Source organism: Neophocaena asiaeorientalis, unplaced genomic scaffold (assembly GCF_003031525.2).
Source record: "Neophocaena asiaeorientalis asiaeorientalis breed wild unplaced genomic scaffold, Neophocaena_asiaeorientalis_V1.1 scaffold418, whole genome shotgun sequence".
Classification (NCBI taxonomy): domain Eukaryota; kingdom Metazoa; phylum Chordata; class Mammalia; order Artiodactyla; family Phocoenidae; genus Neophocaena; species Neophocaena asiaeorientalis.
In genome coordinates, this window is record NW_020175731.1 from 3,837,527 (window position 1) to 3,860,136 (window position 22,610).

At 39.3% G+C, this 22,610-nt stretch overlaps 2 protein-coding genes across 7 annotated transcripts in view; one reads left to right on the top strand and one right to left on the bottom strand.

Moving 5' to 3' along the window:
- GLT8D2 (glycosyltransferase 8 domain containing 2) overlaps nt 1–15,239 on the top strand; it is a 41,348-nt gene extending 26,109 nt beyond the window's left edge. The window contains exons 4-11 of one of the 3 annotated variants that reach the window (XM_024732086.1): nt 2,153–2,324; nt 4,886–5,003; nt 6,278–6,362; nt 6,973–7,085; nt 9,365–9,531; nt 11,753–11,865; nt 12,710–12,849; nt 14,726–14,759. In XM_024732086.1, the coding sequence (XP_024587854.1) occupies nt 2,153–2,324; nt 4,886–5,003; nt 6,278–6,362; nt 6,973–7,085; nt 9,365–9,531; nt 11,753–11,865; nt 12,710–12,813 (872 nt within the window). In that variant the 3' untranslated portion in view covers nt 12,814–12,849; nt 14,726–14,759. Of the gene's footprint in view, nt 1–2,152; nt 2,325–4,885; nt 5,004–6,277; nt 6,363–6,972; nt 7,086–9,364; nt 9,532–11,752; nt 11,866–12,709 lie in introns of all 3 variants that reach the window. The other 2 variants (XM_024732084.1, XM_024732085.1) reach the window with 2 other exon arrangements.
- An 87-nt stretch (nt 15,240–15,326) lies between these two features.
- TDG (thymine DNA glycosylase) overlaps nt 15,327–22,610 on the bottom strand; it is a 31,989-nt gene continuing 24,705 nt past the window's right edge. For 3 of the 4 annotated variants that reach the window (XM_024732136.1, XM_024732132.1, XM_024732135.1), the window contains 6 exons: nt 21,314–21,449; nt 21,030–21,112; nt 20,856–20,950; nt 18,527–18,698; nt 17,981–18,106; nt 15,327–17,568 (listed from right to left, as the gene is read on the bottom strand). In XM_024732136.1, the coding sequence (XP_024587904.1) occupies nt 17,435–17,568; nt 17,981–18,106; nt 18,527–18,698; nt 20,856–20,950; nt 21,030–21,112; nt 21,314–21,449 (746 nt within the window). In that variant the 3' untranslated portion in view covers nt 15,327–17,434. The remainder of the gene's footprint in view (nt 17,569–17,980; nt 18,107–18,526; nt 18,699–20,855; nt 20,951–21,029; nt 21,113–21,313; nt 21,450–22,610) is intronic. The other variant, XM_024732134.1, reaches the window with a different exon arrangement.

Sequence of the window (22,610 nt, forward strand, 5' to 3'; positions counted from 1 at the left end):
CTCAGTGGGGATAATACAGTGAGCTTACAGTCTAGTATAGGAGGCATACACATGAACAGATTCTTCCCATGCAGTGTGGTAAGTGCTCAAACAGAGGTTTCTAATGAATTCACCTAGCCAGCCAGCCAGCCAACCATCCAAAATGTATTGAGAATCTACCATGTTCCAGCACTGGGCTAGCTGCAGAGGAGACAGAGGTGAACAAGATACTGTCCCAGCCTTCACAGAGCTCCTAGTGTTACAGGAGAGAAAGGAAAGACATGCTACCAAATAAATTGCAGTGCAGCTGGTAAATCCACCCACAAGCAAGGACAGAGTGACCATGGGTGAGGGCTGAACTAATTTGTGTTAGTGAGCTGTTAAAGGCTTCCTGGGGGCTCCAATGTCTATATTGCATTTGGAATGAATATGTAATAGTTAGACATGCAGGAGGGGATGAAAATAATATTCCAGACATCAGAAACAGCCTGTGAAAAGGCATTAAGATAAGGGACAACATGGTGCCAGTATTCAGGGAACCGCTAGTATTTTTGCAACGCTGGAATAGAAGTAGACAAGGCTAGAGAAGTGAACAGGGACTGGATCCACGTGTGCCAGGAATGGAATGTGGCTCTATCCTATAGAAACCATGGGAGAACTTTAAGCAATGAAGAAACATAGTCAGATTTTCATTTAGGCAGATCACTTAGATGCCTGCAGGTGCCATGTGATTAGGCAACATACCACATGATTAGGGGACCTCCCCAAGATGACAGTTTAGTTCAAAAGGAACAGTCCCTTAAGAAATTTTTTCTTCTCTTTATAAAAGCAACCTGTAATTACTTTGGAGAATTTGGAAAATACAAGAAACACAAATAAGGAAATTAAAATTACTCATAATTCTATAAATAGACATAGATCCATTTGCAAATATGCATGTGTCAAATTTGGATCAAATACTGGAAAGGATTTTGTGTTCTCTCCCCATTATATTATGAGCATTATCTCATGCCAGCAAATATACTGTGAAAAATTATTGTAGTGGTGGAAATTTCACTTGCGGAGGAAAGTGGTGGAAGGGATGTAGGAGATAAAGAGGGAGGCCTTTCAATATTTCTTAAATTATTCAAAGCAGAGTACCTGGTGGTTAGTTTCATACACGTTTGTTGGATTAAGTATCAGCTAAAACTACCCTGGGTCTGAATAATAGAGATTTTGCAAAAAGACATCCGTAAAGAAAGAGAGAGCTTTAAGTAAAACTCAGATATCTGTTTGATAGTGAATACATACTGATAATTATTATTCTTCATACCTGAAAGTTGTGGTACCGAAATATGATATTATGACATTAGTATTTTATATCATAGCCAAGGATCAGAAGGATAATCAATTATTCATCTTATGCTTTAGTCATACTTTTTCATTTATCTCCTTTTTTTGCCATCAACTTTTGACTCTCTCAACAAGAGCGTGGATAACAGAAAGCAAGATCACAAGCAGTATATTTTATAGCAATGTAGGCAAGGTAAATATTCCAATTCAGACAAGAGTTGAAGAATGTTGAATCAAGTGAGGCTTTTCAGTTCTTCACATATTTTTCAACTGTGTGTATGTGTTAGGCTATCTGATTGGCTTCTTTAAGAGAGCTCCAAAATAATAGTGACTTAAGCAAAATAGAAGTTTATTTTCTCTCTCAAGTGAAAGTCTGATGTGTCAGTTCCATAATCATCCAGATCAGGATCCTTTCTATCTTATAGTTTCGGTGTCCTCAAGAGGCAGCTTCCATCTCATGGTACAAGATGGCTGCTTGAACTCCTATCATCATATCAACATTCCAGGCAATGGGAAGGGGGAAAAGAAAAGGGGAGGGTAAGCATATTCCTTTTAAAGACAAACTCAGGTGTTGCACATATACTGGCACTAACATCCCATTGGTCAGCACTTGATCACACAGAGCTGCAAGGGAGTCTGGAAAAATATTCTTAGTGGTTGGCTATGTGCCAGCTAAAGTTCCAATGTTGTATTTCTAAGAGAAGAAGGAGAGACTGGGATATTGGAGAATAATTGGCAATCTCTTCCCCACCATGCTATCATCCCCCTGGAATGTGGAAGGCAAGACTTCCACACTGTGAAATTCCTTCATGTTCCAAGACTCTGATTTTGATGTTTCCAGATGATGACTCTGAGACTCCTGAGGATATGGAAGATGAGATTCCGGTGGTGATTTGTGCAGCAGCAGGGAGGATGGGTGCGGCTATGGCTGCCATCAACAGCATCTACAGCAACACTGATGCCAACATTTTGTTCTATGTAGTTGGACTCCGGAACACTCTGTCCAGAATACGGTAATCTGTGTACTATAGACTTTGGAGTTCTCTACTTTCTTTTAATTGTCCTTGTCTTTCTTCACATGGATTCCCTTCTTTCTTTGGTTTGATAAATGGCCTTTAAATTAATAAGGGGATGACCTGAGGTTTACTTGATGGCCTGACAAACGTGTTCCTAGCTAAGGAAATTTTAGCAAAGTCTCATTAATCTGGTAGGGCAATGCATCATTCTGCAGAAGTGAATTATCTAATGAATGAAGGAAACCCAATCCTTAAGCAGTTTATATGAGTCTTTCTTTCCAAAAGTTTCTCTTTTCTCTGCTGTCTTAACCTGAGAGACTGTTAATATAGTAATTTAATATGGCTCAGAATCATCACTAATTATAGTTTTTAAACTGCAGAGTGATCTCTTTCCTATCACACACCATACTAAAACATAAATCGGAGTTGGATTTAAAAGAAATAAACAGGAAACAAAATTCTAAATGTCTTACTGAAATGTGGGATAATTGTATAATTTTGGTATGGAGAGTGACTCCTTGAGCCCAAGGAAAAAAACTGACAGATTTGACTGCTAATATTTAAAAAGTTTTAACTGGTGAAAAACACTAAGTGAAACTGATCACACAACAGATTAGGCAAGACATTTTCAACATGTATTATAGACAATGGATTACTGTCCAAAATGTATAAAGAACTCTTACCAAAAAGATGAGCGTATAGTAGAAAAATGAGCACAGAGTACAGACAATTCACAGAAAAAAACACTATAAATGGCCAGCAAACACGAAAAGGCATTTCCATGTTACCAACAGGGAAACGCAAATGAAAACAATGGCGTGTCATTGCACTCATCAGGATGGTAAAAACTAAATAGGACAACACCGTCCTGTGCAGGAAAATGGACATGCTTATTCCTTGTTTACACAATGTACACTTCATAAATTGGTAAAGCAATTTTGGGAGGGCAATATGGCAATATCTAATAAAATGGTATATGCATATATAGTTAGACTCACCATTCCATTTCAACAGCTGGGGATCTGTGCTGTGGAAATTCTAGTACATATGACCAAAATATATGTACAATAATGTTAATTTCGGCATTATGTGAAGTAGTAAAAAAATTGTGAAGTGCTTAAATGTCTGTCAGTGAAAGAATATTTAAATGAACTATGGAATAGGATCCAGCTGTTAACAAAGAAAGAAGGCATAGAATATCTCCAAGGCATATTACTAAGTGGAAAATACAAGTTGCAGTACACCTCATATAGTATGACCCACTTTATGAATGTCTTAATCTGTTTGAGCTGCTGTAACCGAATGCACAGACTGGATGGCTTGGCTTAAAAACAAGAGAAATTTACTTCTCAAGTTCTGGAGGCTGGGAAGCCCAAGTTCTAGGTGCCAGCAGATTCCATGTCTGGTAAGGGCTCATTTCGTGCTTCATAGCAGGCTGTCTTCTCGCTGTGTTCTCACATGGCAGAAGGAGTAAGGGAGTTCACTGGGATGAATGTCTTTTATAAGGGGCACTAGTCCCATTCATGAAGGCTTCATCCTCATGACCTAATCACCTCCTATAATCCACACCTCCAAATACCATCACACTGGGGATTAGGTTTCAACATACAAATCTGTGGGGGACACAACATTCAATCTATAGCAATGAAATCAAAACCCCCAAACTGTAAATTTGTACATGTACATATATGTATTTCTGTAAAGAAGACCCAGAAAGATCCCCAGCTGTTAACAGTGACTATTTCTAAGGAGGATGGAGGAAGTGGAGAGAGCGGAGATGAAGGGAAGTTCAAGGTATTTCAAGTTCTGTGAAACTGAGAACACATAAGGGGAGAGGGTGGAGAGGAGGAGGAAGAGAAAATGGGGAGCAAGGACAGAAGATTGAGAGGCAAAGGTAAATTCAAATCATCCTTGGAGTCAAAACAGCAGAGTAAACACGATTCAGTCAAAGTAGCAGGTTCAGAAGGCCGGGCTTCCTTACAGTGCTGTTAACCCATGGCAAAGAGAGCACCATCGGGCTTCCCTGGTGGCACAGTGGTTGAGAGTCCGCCTGCTGATGCAGGGGACGTGGGTTCGTGCCCTGGTCCGGGAAAATCCCACATGCCGCGGAGCGGCTGGGCCCGTGAGCCATGGTCACTGAGCCTGCACGTCTGGAGCCTGTGCTCCGCAACGGGAGAGGCCACAACAGTGAGAGGCCTGCGTACCGCAAAAATAAAAATAATAAAAAATAAAAAGGAGAGCACCGTCAACCACAGATGCTGCTTTATAAGAAAGAAGGAACACTTTTTGTTCTAGTTTCCTGTGGAGATTATGTGGATCTGGGGAAATATTTGGCTATTACTATTTTGCTTCATTTCCTTTGCAGAAAGTTATGTGAATGAAAAAAAAAAAGATTCAAAGCTAAACCAGATGGGGAAAAAATCAGAAGGATTTATAGACTAGACTCTACTAAGGTTGCACATATTTTAACTTCCGATTGAGGCAATAGGCAAATTGAGGAAAGTTTGGAGGTGTGTGCTCGAGCTTGTTTTCTGTTTTTGTTTTTGTCATCCCTTTAGAAAATGGATCGAACATTCTAAACTGAGAGAAATAAACTTTAAAATCGTGGAATTCAACCCTATGGTCCTCAAAGGAAAGATCAGACCAGACTCCGCGAGGCCTGAACTGCTCCAGCCTGTGAGTAGGGATCGCACATGTCGGGGATGGTTCTCAGTGAGACCTTGTTCAGTGTGGAACACCAGCCACTGGGATGCCCACAGAATGTTGTAGAAGCCTAACAGTTTTAGGTGTCCAGCAAACGCTGCTTATTTCTAATTCAAAAGCTACCTACTGCAGAAAGGATGTAAGATGGTTTAGATAAACAATAATGAAGCTATGAAAGAAGAAACGAAGCGTAAGAAGATGCAGGATGCATTTATGTGTGTAAATATGCCTGTGGGGCAGGGCAGGGCCCGAGTTGTGAGGCCTAGAAAAAGTATTCCCAGCCCAGAGGCAGTTGTGTGTACCGTGCCGGGACCTTACACTTAGCTCAGAGTATCCCAGCAGCTGAGGAAAAATGGTAGCAAGATGGATTATATACTTCAGAGTATTGACATACTTTCAGGAGACACCAACTTGCTTCCTGGCATTGGGAATCTTAAGGTGTTTTACTGCAAGAGCTCTTACAAAAGGGACCCTCTTCTGCATGAAGAGTGGTGTTTTTGATGGCAGGTGCACAGAAAATGCAGCTACCTTCTACATGTGGTTATTATTGAAATCCATCCTTGAAAATTAACTAAATTCGAAGCCCTCCGATGATAAGATCTTTTTCCAATTCCAGGTATTTATTATCAAGAGTGCTAGCTGAGTTGGAACTTTGCATTATACAGTACTGTAGCTATTAAAACGTTAAGACCCCCATCCTTAGCCCATGCTTCTCTGGCTTTTTTCTGGTTCAAGGAGCTAAGAGGGTGAACCTGTGTGTGTGATGTGGGGACGTGTGAGATGAGCTCCACGTGCGCATGCACACGTGTGTGGATGTGTGCACATGTGTACGTATGTGTGCACTGTGTGTGCGCGCACGTAAGTGTGCATGTGTGTTTAAGGCTGCTTTAGTTGACAGTAGTCAAAATTACTGAGTGTAGAGGAAAGCAGACAGTTTGTGGCCAGAAAGATTGACAGCCTCTGTGACTCCCGCTGCATCAGTTCACAGAGATGAAAGTGGTGACAGTCTCACCAGTGGGGGGTTTGGATCTAGAAGAACTGCTGACCAGCGCTGGTTTCAGTCCCCGGGCCCAGGTAAACTGGGCATCAAGAAGCTCAGGTGAGACCTCTTTGCAGCCTCTGTTTTATTCTGCTCCAGACCTGGAGCTGAGCAGAGGCCATGGTCAAAGCTGACCCCCCCAGCACACCTATTAGTCACTGGGTCTTCTGTCTCTTCCCCACAATCACTGCTTTTGTTGTTTTAACAGCTGAACTTTGTTCGATTTTATCTCCCTCTGCTTATCCATCAACACGAGAAAGTCATCTATTTGGATGATGATGTAATCGTACAAGGTATGCTCACCGATGCCAAGAACACTCGGAAACAGAGCAGCTGATAAGTAGAATGACTGTCTCTCTTCATGTTTGAAATATCTAGTGGCTCAGTGGTTTTGATTGCTTATTAAATTTGGGAGTCTAGTGTTGTTAATCAGGGAATACTTTGAAAACGGGTTGATACTTTCTGGGACAATCCAGTTGACTTTCTGAGAGCCACTCTCTGATTGTCAAAGTTTGTAATAAGTAGCTTGTAAAAGTCTGTAATAGGTGGCCTTTCCTTTTTCTGCACGCCTAAAATGTAGGGGGATAAAACCTCACTGATAACATTCTTAGAAGCGAGCTAAGTTTTAGTGTTAAATGTCACCTTCTCTCTCGCGCGCGCACATTGGTGTGGTACGTACACAGCAACAGAACTAATCTGACCAGTGTTGATCTGAGCTTATTATCAAGTGGCTTTTTAAATTGATATGACCTCTTCTTATCAAGAAAATTGCCAAGCCACTTGAAACCATGGATCACATACTTTTCCCCCACAGCAAAATCAGGGATTGTTTAAGCTCGAAGGCTCTATCTAGCCCTAGAATGAGTGCTATACTATTGTAACTCGTGGTGTTTGTGAATCCAGGGGACATCCAAGAGCTGTACGACACCACCTTGGCCCTGGGCCACGCGGCAGCTTTCTCAGATGACTGCGATTTGCCCTCCTCCCAGGACATACACAGACTTGTGGGGCTGCAGGTGGGCACATGTCTCTGGAATCCTCCCTTTGCCCCTTCTCCTCCCTGCACTTCAGAACGAGTGTCATCCTCACCTTGGAGAAGACTGGGGGACTGCTGGGAGGCAAACAGCCAGGGGCCCGGGCTTCCCATTCACATCCCAGCTCTGCTCCCACAGACTCCGGGGCAAGTTACTCACCCCTGCAAGTCCCGCTTTCCTTACCTGAAACATGGCAACAGTAGCATCTATTTGGTTGTGTTTTTGTGAGTTGTGATGAAATAACATGATGTCTAAGTGTCCAGTAAATGCTCCAGGAACGACAGTGGTTATCTAAGTCACTCGCAGCCACACTCTATGGCAGAGATGGTGTTTACTGTAAAAGAGACTCACTGAACCTTTGGTTCTGTTTTCAGAGTTTGACCATTATTCCCCACCCCCTCCTTTCAGCAGAGGAAAATACTGATTTTGTTCCAAGGTAGAGAGCTCCTTAACCCTGGTAGAAATGAAGACAGTCGAACCCAGATGTAACACCGAAACCAAAAGAATGGCTTTACAATACAAGATGCTCTTACGAATGGAATGCTGTTCTTCAAAAAAAGTTCCAGGAAATAATTTTACATGTGTGACATTTAAGCTGTGACACACTTTAAGGCCTAGGCCCTGGGGCCAGACCTGCCTGTCAAAATCTTGGCTCCATCACTTAGTAGCTTTGTGACCTTGGGCAAGTTACTTGCTCAGTGGTTTTCTCCCTCATTTCTTAAATAGAGGTAATAACAGTATCAATACTTCTCTGGTAGGGTTATTGGGAGAGTTAAATTAGTTAATACATGTAAAGCTATCGTATGCAACTAATGAGGTAATATGCATGAAGTTCTTAGAACAGTGCCTGCACATAGAAAAGTGCTTAAATAGTTCCATTACATCCATGTTGTCTTTGAGCATACCATGAGGTGGGTGAAATAGTGTGTCCTTCCTCATTTTACATTCACTCAAAACTAGCTATTGAGTGCTTGCTATGTGTCTCACACTGTTTTAGGTGCTGGTAACACAGCAGATAAAACTGAAATTCCGCCTTTGGGTAGCTTACATTCTAGTGGGAAGAGGCGGTCAGCAAGCAAGTAAAATATTGAACAGAGGATCAGGGTGGAGGTGGGGTTGGATTTTAAGTTGGGTGGTCAGGGAAGGCTCCACTGAGATGTTGTCGCTGAGCCTACACCTGAAAGAGCTGAGGCAACTATCTTAATAGATATTTAGGGGAAAAACATTTCAGAAGAGGTAACAGCAAATGCAAAGGTCCTGAGGCAGGGGTGTGTTTGGTGTATTAAAGGAACAAGGAGGTCAGTGTGGCAGAGGGGTCAAGGGGGAGAATAATTACCCCCAGGTAATGGGGGCGGGGTAGATGGTGGAGGGCATGGCAGGAATTTTAGGGAGTCTGGGTTTTACTCTGAATGAGACGGGAATCCACTGGAGGGGCTTTGAGCTGATGAGTAACACTGAGACAGAGTGGGATTGAAAAGGGTGGAAGCAGGACACAGGTTGGGAGGAGCTGGCAGAAATCCAGTGAGTGGTAATTATGGTTTGGACCAGGAAGGTAGTAGAGACAGTAAGAAGTGCTTGGCTTCTGGGGACTTTCCTGGTGGTCCCGTGGTTAGGATTCCATGCTCTCACTGTTGAGGGCCCAGGTTTGATCCCTTGTCGGGGAACTAAGATCCCACAAACCACGTGGCGTGGTCAAAAAGCAAAAAAAGTGGTTGGCTTCTGAATATATTTTGGAAGATGGGACCGACAGGATTTGCTGAGATCTGGATGAAAAGTGAGTGAGGAGTCTAGGATGACCTAATGACCTTAGGTGTCTGTCTAACTGGAAGGATGGAGTGGACACTGAAGTAGGGCAGGTTGTAGGAAAGCAGGTTTGGGATAGGATTGGGGTCAGTTTTGGGGTGTAAGGAGAGCTGCCTTACTAAGCACCCACAAGGACAGATAGAGTTGGCAGATGTAGTAGACCTGGAAATCCAGAGGAGAGGTCCGGGCTGTCTACACGGAGAGATTTAGAGCCATGAGACAAGATGAGGCTGTCTAGGGAGTTGATGCTGCAGAAAGGAGCAGATGCTGGACATGAGACTAGGGGCACTCAGTTTTTAGAGGTTGGGGAAACAAGAGAAAACTGGGAAAGGACTCCAGGAAGTGGCCAGTGACACAGAAGGAAGCCCAGGTGCTGCATGATGGTCTCAAGAAAGTGGTTATTTTCCAGAAACAAAAGATTCCTTGGTCAAAAGCACACATATCCTCTTCCTTTATAGAACACGTATATGGGCTATCTGGACTACCGGAAGAAGACGATAAAAGACCTTGGCATCAGCCCCAGCACTTGCTCTTTCAATCCTGGTGTGATTGTTGCCAACATGACGGAATGGAAGCACCAGCGTATCACCAAACAATTGGAGAAATGGATGCAAAAAAATGTAGAGTATGTGTGGCCGTCTACCATTTTTTCCATGCTTGGGAGTAAAATTATTCCATTAATTTTCTATGCATAGCTCAGGGGTTAGAAATATTTCAGACATCTGAGGTCAGATTTTCTTACAGAGGCACTGTTGAGAAAAAAGGGAGCAGTGGATGAAAAATCCGTCCTCAAACGATATGTCATAGGAGGTGAGATCCTGTGCAATCCCTTATTATACAAACATTTTCTAATAAATTGTTTAGTAATGTGATTTTTAAATCTTCTCCCAGAATTCTAGTGAACCTTTTTGACTGCAAATCATTTATCTTAGTCGAGTTTCTCCTTCTTACATAGATTTATTTTTAAGAATTATTTTATAAAGTAAACTTTTTAAAAAATAACACTTAACACGGGCTTCCCTGGTGGCGCAGTGGTTGAGAGTCCGCCTGCCGATGCAGGGGACACGGGTTCGTGCCCTGGTCTGGGAAGATCCCGCATGCCGCGGAGCGGCTGGTCCCGTGAGCCGTGGCCGCTGAGCCTGTGCGTCCGGAGCCTGCGCTCTGCTATGGGAGAGGCCACAACGGTGAGAGGCCCGCGTACTGCAAAAAATAAAAATAAAAAAATATCACTTAACAACATTTAATGACACGGCCTTAATATTTATAATCCATGCATTGACAATTCCAAAAACTAATTTAGAAATTCACAATACCAACTGGAAATTTTAACATACTTCTCTCAGTAAATGATAAAGACTAAAAATTAGAAAGCTTATAGAAGAGTTGAACAAGACAGTTTACAAGCTTCATCTTTATACATATTGATAAGACGTTTTAAATATCAAAGAACTCATATAAACTACCTTTTTATTGTAAATTAATTAAATGCAATATCATTAGCAAAAGAAATACGATGGGGAAAACATTATAGGCCATGTTTGAAATTCATAGACAGAAGATAGTATTCCAGAAGAGCAGGTTTAGGAAAATATTTCAACATTTTAAGGAAGGGAGAGAACAGGTATTATACCTGTATGGGTTAGGGAGGGGGTAAGCCTACAACCAGTCAAAGGCCCTGTGAGTCTGGTTCCTGGAGACATCAGAGCAATTGATCCTTGTACTGATCCCACTGTACTGAGTTCAGGAACATACCTGGACTAAACTCATGTTGGCCTGTAGGGGTTGAGGGAGATGCCTGAATGTACTGTATTGAATTGCTCTCGGTAATATATATAATATTACAATAAGTTTGATGATCTCAGGCATATATTCCAACTAGCCTATGCTCAGACTTCCTCTGGCCTGTTAAGATTGAGAATGCTGGGTTTTTTGAACAGTGATATTACCCTCATTCACTTAGACATTATAATCCATAACTGCAGGATCTTAGGGTGTGGAAATTTGCCCTTCCATCTGTCCTGGAAAATGTGCTGTGTATCCTGACATCACTAACTTCCTTAAGGATCCTTTAGAAAAATGAATCCAGCTTGATTTCCTAAAGCAATGTCTGTGTTTGGTCTTTCGTCCGTTTAAGCCCCCAATGAAATTTATTAAGTCCTGTTTGTAAAGTCAACTTTTTAAAGATTGAATTTTTTGTATCAACTTTAGAATTTTTTTCAAATTTATTTTTGGCTGCGTTGGGTCTTAGTTGCTGCGCGCGGGCTTTTTCTCTAGTTGCGTCGAGTGGGGGCTACTCTTCGTTGTGGTGCGCAGGCTTCTCATTGCGGTGAAACTTTCAAATATGCATAATACACTGACTGACTTAAAGCTAAGAAAAGTAAAGTAAAATAAAGATTGAATTTTTAAATCATTTTTCATCATTGAAGTTTTAAGAGAGAAAATAAAAATAACACAACTACTATTATCATGGCATTGTATATCTTGTCCATCTTTTATATCTGGATATTTTTAATATTATCATAACCTTGAATTCGTGAGTAGAGTCATTCTAAATAATGTAGGATCAGAATTTGGGATCTTTGAAGTTTGCCATAAAAAGGCCTGAGAAGTAAAATGGCAAAATATTAACACTCTGTGAATCAAGGTAAAGTATATGGGAGTTCATGGTATTCGTCTTACAATTTTGTGTAGGTTTAACGCTTTCCAGAATAAGAAGTTGGAGAAAAATGAAAGACCATAGTTATATAGTGAGGGACTGTCTTAGACCTTTTAAAATGATTAGATTCTACTTCATCTGAGTCTGTGGGACTCCAGGACAAATGTTGCTTTTTTATTCTGTTTCTTAGGGAAAACCTCTACAGCAGCTCCCTGGGAGGAGGGGTGGCCACCTCCCCAATGCTGATTGTGTTTCACGGGAAATACTCCACCATCAACCCCCTGTGGCACATAAGGCACCTGGGTAAGTGTTTCAGAAGAACACCAATGTGCATTTTATAGACCCAGTGAGCACCAAGGCGAGGAGCGTGTGCCATTGCACCAGCTTCCTCAATTCAGATCCTCCAGCTGACCTTGGAGGTAACCTTGGACACGTTACTTAAGCCTCAGATTCTGCAAATGCAGGTGATAAAAATGACCTGAGAGGTGTGTTTCTAGGAGTTCAGGAAACGCAGTTAGACTCATGCTTAGCATATGGTACGTGCTTGCTAAACATGAACTATTGTTACGATGGAACTTGCACTGTCAGAACTTTTTCACATGCCTTTATTGCCCTCTTGCAGTAGCCCATAGTGGACAAAACCAAATGAATTACCATAATAGTTTATGATGAATTTAGATAGCCGGCAATTTCTCTTTTAAAAAGAAGTTGTTTAATGACTGCACTACGTGAGTCCCTCAAGTCTTTTATTCACTCTTCACTACAGGAGTACAGGCTCTGGGGTATGGACTGGAATCCCAACTCTGCTATTTTCTATCACCTTGGGCAAGTTACTCAAGCCCTCTGTGCCGTAGTTTCTTCACTTGTAAAAGGAAGCTGATAGAACCTTATGTTTTTACAAGGAACAAATTACCTAATATGTGTAAACTGCTTAGGACAGAGCCTGGCACAGAAGACATTCACATTCATCCAAACATATGGCCACAACCCATTAGCCAAAACCACTGGGCCAGATCTGTTTAGAAATATAGAAAGGTTTTGAATTTTTAAAAGGTAATGTTGTACACATACTTATATTATGCACTACCGTGAGAGGGTTATAGATTTTGCTGCCAAAGAAGTTATTAAAAATCTTTTTTGTTTTCAGACATTTGGAGATGGATTATTTTAGAACTGGAGACAATGGATTGTGGACTTATATTTATCAGGTGCCCATACACTGCCAAGCCCTGGGCTAGGCTCCAGGGATAGACGTGAACTTTACTTCTCTCAGAACAATCCTGCAAGGTGATATGTCCCCTACTCTCCCTTGTAGAAGGAAAGACAGACAAAACTGTGGAAGTTGGGTTACTGTCTCCTCTGAGTGATGCTGTGTAGATTTGCTTCTGCCTCACCAGAATCTCCTGAGTTTTCTGAGCATCCGTATGCGTAGAAGAGTGACATGGGGACATTAAGGACACTAATATTCTGTCTGATTCGCTTTATAATAATGTTGGGTTCACTGTTAGGTCAGACATCAACATTTCCATGTGATGAGTGTGTAGAAAACCTCATCAAAGTGGAATATCTATTAAAATGTTGTGTAGGAACAGCTATGCGGAGCTTAGATCGATAGGGTTAGAGCATTTTATGATCTTGGAACAGAGACTCAGAATTACATTTTATGAACCATCTAACTTACCGACAAGTAGGAAGGAGCAAAATCTTCCCAAGGGAGAGAAGTCATTTTTCCTTGCAGAACAGAGCCTACGTCTCTGCTGAACGTTTTGGAATCAGGGATGGTCTGCAAAGTAAAGCTACACAGAAATCATTTGAAAAATGATTCCGTTTTAGAGTTTGTTGAAAACAGAAAGCAGTGTAACACTAATGGGTATTAAGTTTGGGTCTAAACAGGTGGGCTTAAGATTTTTAATTATGAAATTTATTTAGCTAAAAGCAAAACTGCAAGCCCCTACAGAGTCTTTCAGTCGTGGGGCTGAGGGACAATGTCCTACTTCCTGGAGACTTCCCACGTGAAGGCTTTGCTCCCCAGATGAGCATTTCCTTGTATAGATGCTTTGGAAGTTGATAATTATTCCAATTATGCTACTATAGCCCAAACACCTAGCTCCTCTTCTGCAACTCCCTGCACAGCTATGTTTATGAATAATGAAAGAAAGGTTTGGAGGGGGGTGTTTCCCTCTTACATCATACGTTAAACGAGAATAATAATATTCTAGCTATTCATCCTCTCTTGACTCAATGGACTTTCAGTTGTTTTTTTGAAAACACCACATTCTCTTTCCTAGAAAGAAAATGCAACATGATAGGATATTTTAAAAATTTATATTCACAAGATCTTAATGTACTTCTGGAAGAGATATTCTAAAAATATTCTGATCAATAACAATATCAAGGTAAATGCGTAGTCTCTAAGCGATTACTTATGAGGAGAGTAATATTCAAATGGAGGCAGCTGCTTGATAAAAAGCAGATCTCATTCTCAGTCACATTTTATAGGGTAAACACAAGACGGTTTAAAAGAAAATGCTGCCATATTAAGGACGGAAAATGCAGAGAAACAAGAACTATAAACTCTGGGTGGGAGGGAAATTAATAAAAAGTCTTTGGGGGACAATTTGACAATCTCTTATCAAAATTTTTAAGGCACAGACCCTTCAATCTAGCAGTTCCATATACAAGATTTTGTCCTACAGATATTATCTGTACAAGATATGCATAGAAGACTGTTCATTGTAGCATTGTTTATGCTTGTGAAGGGACAGAAACAGCCTAAATGTCCTTAATAAGAAACTCACTCAACTGTCATATATCCATTCTATGCAGCCATTAAAAATGATTCAGTGAATTCACATGTGCTGCTGTGCAAAGTTTTCCAAGACAGTAATTTTAAAAGGCAGGGTACAAAAAATACATACACACACACACACACACACACACACACACACACTGGTATACAGGTAGAACATTACTGGAAGAATTTCACCAGAAACTCTTTAACAGTGGTTATCTTGGAAAATTAGGGTAGGTGGTAAATTCTTCATTGCATACCCATTGATTTGTCTGATTTCTTTTTTGTTTTATGATGAACTTGTATTGAATTTTTAATATAAAATTTAAATTTCCTAACAAAACCTATTACTTTCCTCTAAACACAATGAAGGCTGGAATCCAGATACCAGATATTCGGAGCATTTTCTGCAGGAAGCAAAACTACTCCACTGGAATGGAAGACATAAACCTTGGGACTTCCCTAGTGTTCACAACGACTTATGGGAGAGCTGGTTTGTTCCTGACCCTGCAGGGATATTTAAACTCCATCATCCCAACAGCTGATATAACACGACATTTTCAATATTTCCTGTATAAATAATGTGGAATTGTCCATTTGTAGCCTACTATACCACTGTTCTTTATGAACAGTACCTTTGATACAAATGATCCACAAAAACAAAAAACCCTACTGTGTACAAATAGTACCTTGAATCATATAGGTATTGATTTACTTCCTTAAGTACAAGTGGCAATTATAGAAGATAATGTGAGTGAAACATGCTATTGGGAAGAAATAAACCCAGATAGATTTCAGCAATCAGTTTGCTTAACTCTGAATGAAAATTATAGCCACAAATTTAAAACATTTCTAAATATATTTTTCACATGTAGATTTTTTTTAATTTTTCCGAACACGCAGGCTCAGCGGCCATGGCTCACGGGCCCAGCCGCTCTGCGGCATGTGGGATCTTCCCGGACCGGGGCACGAACCTGTGTCCCCTGCATTGGCAGGCGGACTCTCAACCACTGCGCCACCAGGGAAGCCCTCACACGTAGATATTTTTTAACAGGTTGTCAGTCTTGTCTTGGGTAGAACAATATATTACATTTAAAACATGAAATGTCTGAAAAAAAATAAAATATTTATAGATTTTTAATGATTTTAATTATATATTATTCTACATGTTAAATATAGTAGAAGACAAACTGATCTCAGGTTAACGAGGGGAAAGAATACCAGTACGTCTTGCTAAAGAAGACAATGCAACTTAAGGATAATCATCTTCAGTATTTTTTATTGTAAAAACCATCAGATTTTCAAATGAATTTAAAAACTTTTTAGATATTATTTAATGAAAAAGTCTCATATTGTTGTATATAGGGTATATCAACATTTACTGTTCATCTGTCATATTTAATGAAAAACGCCATTGTATCTTCAAACCCATTCTCTAGTGCGTGTCCATCATAATTTAAAAGGTATTTTCTCCACTAAAAAAAAAAAAAAATCTATGTAAGGCTGTAATTGTTAAAAACAAAAGCAATACCTAGTTACATGCTTTACAGAGTCCCAGGAAAAAAATAATTAAATTGTTCCTATCCCTGATGCAAGGCACTTCAAAGCACCTGCACAAAACATCCATGTAAACAGCAGTACAGTACGTAATTTAAATAACACGAATGACTTTTACACAGCTTTACCTAGACTAAAGGAAAAATAAAATCCATCATAGCTATAGCTACAAAGGCATGGTAAGATTCACAACAATAATTTGTATCTCTTATTACAAAAAAAACAGGTTATATAACCTTTTAGAAAAAAAAAACCTCATAAATATTTTCATATCAAGAAACAGCATGCTCCCTGGGTAGGTATAAAATCAGAATATTCAGAAGTGATCAGGAGTAAATGCAACTGGCATTTCTGAATACCCAGCTTTGATATCCACCAGGCCCAGTAGTCTGGACTATTTGTAGCACCATGGAAAATGCATTAGAAAATCACAAAGGTACATTACTTCAAAGTAACCTGGCCATGAGGTTCACTTAGTCCACAGTAACAAAGAGCAATGATGAAGAGAAAGAATTTTTTTAAATTACTGGCTTATTCAATTTACCTAGCAAGAAAAATCCTGTATTATTTTAGTACATCTCATGTACATAAAGCACCAGTTTAAATAAGATTATCAAACACCTCCAGCATCTTGTTACTCAGTCTGAAAGTTCATTTCTCATCATTTCCATGTTACATGCTTAAAGCCAAGGAGGATAAAATTTGAATGGTGATAGATACTGAGAGAGAAACTCAGTTCCTTCCCTATCAAATGTACGTCTCTCAAGTAAAACACAGATGAAGTAGCAAAATTTAAAAGGTCTTCTGCACTCTCTGGAACTTAACCATCCCAGCAGAATAGTGTCTGCCTACTAGAGGACCAACACATGGGGGTGAGAGGGCCAAAGCCAGGGCTCATGGCCCTGACATGTAAGGCCGGGTTAGCCTTGCTGCTGCAAGGCCATACTCCATTTCTACTACCAAGCAACTCAGAAATGCTCACCCCCGGTAAAGCAAGGAGGTCTGAGTGTGAATACAACTCAGGAAGCCCATCAAACACCACTAAGAACTACCAAATGAGACTCCACTGAGGGTTAACCTCACAGATGAAAATCAGCACATTTGCCTCTTTACCAGTGGGAATCTTATCATCAGCACGCCCTTCTTACGCATGAAAGGGATAACGGCGCATCTAAGTTTATGCACAGCTAATAATCAAGTGTAAATATGCAGACTCATTTTAAATTACAGGTTAAAAATGACTCCCAAAAGAAAATCAATTTCTTCATAAATGAAAGATAGTTTATAAAAAGCTGGAATGATGATGAATTCCAATACAAAAACTCATACACAAAAAACTCTACTTTCTCCTTCCAAAGTACTTAGGTCCGTAAGTAGTTCTACTGTACCATGATTACATCACCAGAGTAAAATATGAATAAAATACTTCAGTTAACAAACCACTTTGAGGTGGTGTCAAGAGGGCCACTTCTTGACAACTGCATTAAAACTGCAGCATTTAAGCAGGGCAGAGAAACACCATTCTTAAGCATGGTTTCCTTCTTCCTGTTCTTGCATCCCACAGTGATTATTAAAGGAAGGAATCTGGTCTGTAAATGACTGGGTCATCCACTGCCCATTTGGAATGTCACTGAAAGTTGATCCTCCACTGTCAGCTGCTGGCAGGAGGGGGGAGAAGGGGGGAAGGGGGGAAGAATGTTAGTTTACTCTATTTGAAAGCTTTAAATGATCTAATTAGAGAGCTGTTATTAAAATAGTTAAGCAAGCTTCTTGAATACAATTGTAAATTTCTATTCTATTTTAAGATATGGACTGATAAATCCTCATTTGTTATCCAAGGAGGGAAATGCACTTAGGATGACTTAGAGTCAGTGACTTAAAGAAAATGAGCTGTAAAAGCTTGTGAAGTTAAACACCAAATAACGATCGAATTTTCACTCTAAGTCACTAAATAGATTTTTGTATTTCCGTTCCCATTCTTCAGGAATTCATTCTCTCTAAAAATACTTCTTTCCCCAATCCTGGCAAAACCAAGTCTTTGAAAGAAACAAACAGATGGAGGGGACATACTCAGCCCATCTGAAGAGAAGCTGCAAGGTTCACTACCGCACGGATTTTCACTATAAGCACCACCGTACGCTGCTTCATAACCCGGATCATACTTTTCTTCCTTCACAGCCATCTTCTTTGCATCCTCTGTGAGAAGGGTAAAAGGGATTTAAAACTGATTTTGTATGTAACAATTTTGAAGATAGCTTTATTCAAAAAAAATTATCGTGAACAAATCTTTTTCTTGAATGTCACATCTGAGACACAACTTTCGCTTTAAACACTTTGTAAAATAAACCGAATTAACTCATAAAAGCTGTCAAAACCTATTAGATTTAATTTGAGGTGAGCTGCACTGTTTCTTGGCTCCTAGACATCTGCAGGAGCGCTCAGATGAGACAGGAAGTCCTTGGGAAAAGGATTTTAATAGTGACTAACACCTGTTATCAGAGCACTCTGGCTGCTAATATTGTTTTCTTCTCTCCTGCTTAATTTAAAATTCACAGCATACTTTCTATAATGTAGATATACATGAAACGAACAACAGGAGTGACAGTGGTAACATACCTTGGGCTAGCCGCAGGTCAAATGTATATTGCACCTCTTGGACGTCTGTGTTTCGCTCAATGCCTTTCAACTGATCTCTTAAGTCTTTCAGCTTAATGTAGTAATGAACTTTGTCCTGGGCTCGAGGAAACTGAGCACATCTTGCACTGGATGATGGCATAACATAGCAGAGCTAGAATCATAACATTTTGTAGTTATAGAAATCTTACAATTCTATTGAATCCACTCATCTTGAGATTAGAAAATCTTTCTTTCGGTTAATAACTTGATACTTATATAAATATATGCAAAATCAATAAAAGTAGCTGTGTTTGAGTCCAAATTTGTAATATTTGCTTAGTACAAAGTCAATAAATCAAAAACAATGAGGCTTCCCGCCTCCCCCAGTGTTCGTACAAAACGACATGTAAGTATACAATGAAAAGTCTTTCCTCTAAATTCTGTTTCTATCCACCTAGTTCTCTTTTCCAAGGGCAATCAATTGCTAGTTCCAGAGGTTTTCCATAAATATACAATCAAATAATGTATCTGATATATGTACTCTCCCTCACCCCTTTTAAAAACACACAAATGGTAACATGCTCTATTCCCTATCCTGCACCCTGCTTTTTTTACTCAACAATGTCTCTCAGAGATAATTCCGTATCAAATTCAGTATCAGGTATCTATATCAGAGTAAAACAAGCTTCCTTTTTTATAGCTGTGTAGTAGTTTCATAATTTAACCAGAGCCCACCTGTGGGCATTTAGGTTGTTTCCAATCTTTTAATATTATAAGCTGTAGTAAAAAACCTTGTATATATTTAATTTTGAATATGTGTGAGTCTATCTGTTGGATAAATTCCTAGAAGTGGAATGGCTAGGAAGAAAGATATTTGCATTTATCATTTTGGATGATGATGACAAATTGTCCTTCACAGAGCATAAAGTATATAAGGATATTTATATCTTATATAAAAGAGTGAGGCTGCTGAATTTTGGACTTTCCAGTTGCAATTTTTTACAAATTTTAAATTGGCCTCTATACCATATATTACAGAAAAAAAAACAAACCGTTATTGACTTAATTTTTTGTTTATGCAGCATTTAGAAAATCCTGATTCAGAAAGATATGTAGGTGCAAATGCTACCAGGTTTTGTAACAGCACATTTTCCAAGCTCAAGATAGTCTTCAATTAAAGTGATCCAGAAATTTGAAAAAGTAGATTTTTTCAAAGCTGGATCACTAATATCATCAATAACTCTGAATACTTCATGATAAGAATAAATTTTATAAGATAAATGCACTCACAGATCATTGTAAGAGCTAAAACTACCTATCTTGATATGATTCAGGTTCACTTAATATTGCACTACTATGATCACACATCCAAGAGACACACCTGAGCCGCATCTGGCATTTAAGGGACAATAATGCAGTACTTTATAGGAAGTAGTGAACTCATCTGTACAATTTTACCCAAGTAGGCAAGGGTAGGCTGCAATTTAAAGAATGACCAGTGCTACAACCTACTTTATCAATCACGTATTTATTAGTTAAAAACAGAAGAAATTTAAAAAGAAGTTAAAATATATATTGGTGGCAGAAACTTTATTCTGAGGTCTCCACAAAAACTTGTCAGCACGTTGGCTTCTCGTCATTTAAAATGCTGTCTATAACACAGAGGTCTGTGCATGTGTATTTTTATTTTAAAAGTTGTAAACAAAACTTAAAACTATATTTAAGAAGCAAACTTTGAATCAAATGCCTGCATAAACTCCACAGAAATTATAGAGTTTGAAAGCCAATGTGTTATTTCATGATGCCTTTATGTATAAAGACAATAGCACCAAATGCCAGTCAGGTTGGCTGGATGCTTGTCTGCGACGGGGCTGTTCTGTTTGTATGGCTCTAACATGAGATTGGGTCAGGATATATAAACGAGGGGTGATTAGCAGTTTCACTAATTGGGATCATGTCTATATTTACACGTTTGTTTCACAACTGAATAAGGGCTAACCCACTTGAATTTGACAAGAATATGCCATTAAATATATTTTGAATGAGCTTGTGAGCCAGCTTCTCTTGATATTTTAGCCCAATAACATAACTAACATAATGTCATAAAGACATTTATCTGACAAATGTTTCTTTTTCGAATAAAACTATAACAGTATCTGAATTAATTTGCAACTGTTACTTCAAGTTGATATGTAGATATTATTCCACAAAATACAGTGTTTTTTTTTTCACGGCATAAATTAAAAATGGACAGAACAAATAAAAAGGGGAAACTAGCTAGAGAAAATTCATATTTAGTTGATTTACAAATGTAGTTTTAAGGACTTACCGTTTCTGTGTCTGGTATCTTATGCGGTTGAAGTCCAAATTCTAAGTTCTTAACTTTTACTCCAAAAACTTCCTTACTAAAAATTTCATAAATACCTGAAATGAAATACAAGCATATTTACATTGCCCATAATGTTAGCAAAGAAAAAAGATAAAATTTTAAAGTAAATCTTACATTTTCCATTAAACACTGCTATTCGTGGCTGATATTTCTGTAATTTCTGCACTAGAATACGTCCTCCTTCACGAAATTCTTTACTAAAATCGAATTAAAAAGTAGTCAAAATATAAATATGGCAATATTTGTAATACGCTAAATTCAGATAGCTTTCTGTAAAAGATCAAATCATATAACTGTTAAGCTCAGCTTAAACTAGATACATAGGATGCTCCTAGAGTACGTGAGGCACCCAGCATGACCAAGGTTCCAACCTAAAAAACCGAATGTTATGCAATCACCTGGAAAGATCCTTGCTGCCTGGTGTTGTCCTTTCCACCATATTGGTAAATCCAATACCATATTTTCCTGGTAAAGTGTGATCATCCATGTGATTCAGTTGGACCTCACTCAGCCCTGACATAAACAGACACTTCCCTGTGAAAAAGAGAGTTCAGTTTATTTCTGTAGAAGGTCAAAGGTTTTTCTGCCCCATGTATTGATGCGGGTCTACTCTTGAAATAAAAAAAAAAAAAAAAGATTTCGGATATTTAAAAAATTATAACATAGGTCAAATACCATACCAAGCAATTACTATGGGCTGGGTGCTGTGCTAAGTCCTTCACATGGATTACCTCATTTAATTGTTGTAACTATGAAATATACTATTATTTTTCTCCTTTTTACAGGGGGTCAAAGTAAATGCTTGTTGGGTACACAGCTAGTCAGTGTAGTAAACTTCGACACTGTTTAGCTTTTTAATAACTGGAAGTACCACCACCTGCCACTGGAAAACCCTAAACAGATAAACATACACCAATGGACTCAGGGCATTTAAACATCTTGACAGTGGAGAAAATGAAAAGTTCAAACTTCTCTAGAAATTTTGTTTTCAAATAATGGAGACAACATGTTATTAATTCCAAAAATACATTATTATCATTTGTCCTAAAGGTTTTTAATGCTGTTTACTTAATCAGCTAGTGTTTCCTGATTGTCTACTGCACGCCTTGTCTATTAGGCAGTGTTATAATAGACAAGACGATTTATATATAGGACAATACAACAGGAGTTATACTTGGTTTTAAAGCTCACTCTACAAGTATGAGGGTCTTCAATACTAATTTCTGCTAGATACAAAGCATCTGTGGAGAATGTCTCCAATCAAGAGTCTCTCTTAACTATTACAGCTTGATTGCCAATGCATTTCATTTCTCCTAGGAAATAAGATGAGCAGAAATCTGGAAAGGTAAGTATTCTGTCTGTACTGGCACAACGATGTACTATTGTTACTATTCTGTAGATAAAAGAATAGTAACAAAAAAGAATCATTTTTTAAAAAGGTGTTAAAACTCACTGAAAACAAACAAAAGAGAAAGTACCCCTTTTTCATGCCCCTCCACTCTTTTTTTTGCCGTACGTGGGTCTCTCACTGTTGTGGCCTCTCCCATTGCTCCAGACGCGCAGGCTCAGCGGCCATGGCTCACGGGCCCAGCCGCTCCGCGGCATGTGGGATCCTCCCGGACCGGGGCACGAACCCGTGTCCCCTGCATCAGCAGGCGGACTCTCAACCACTGCGCCACCAGGGAAGCCCGCCCC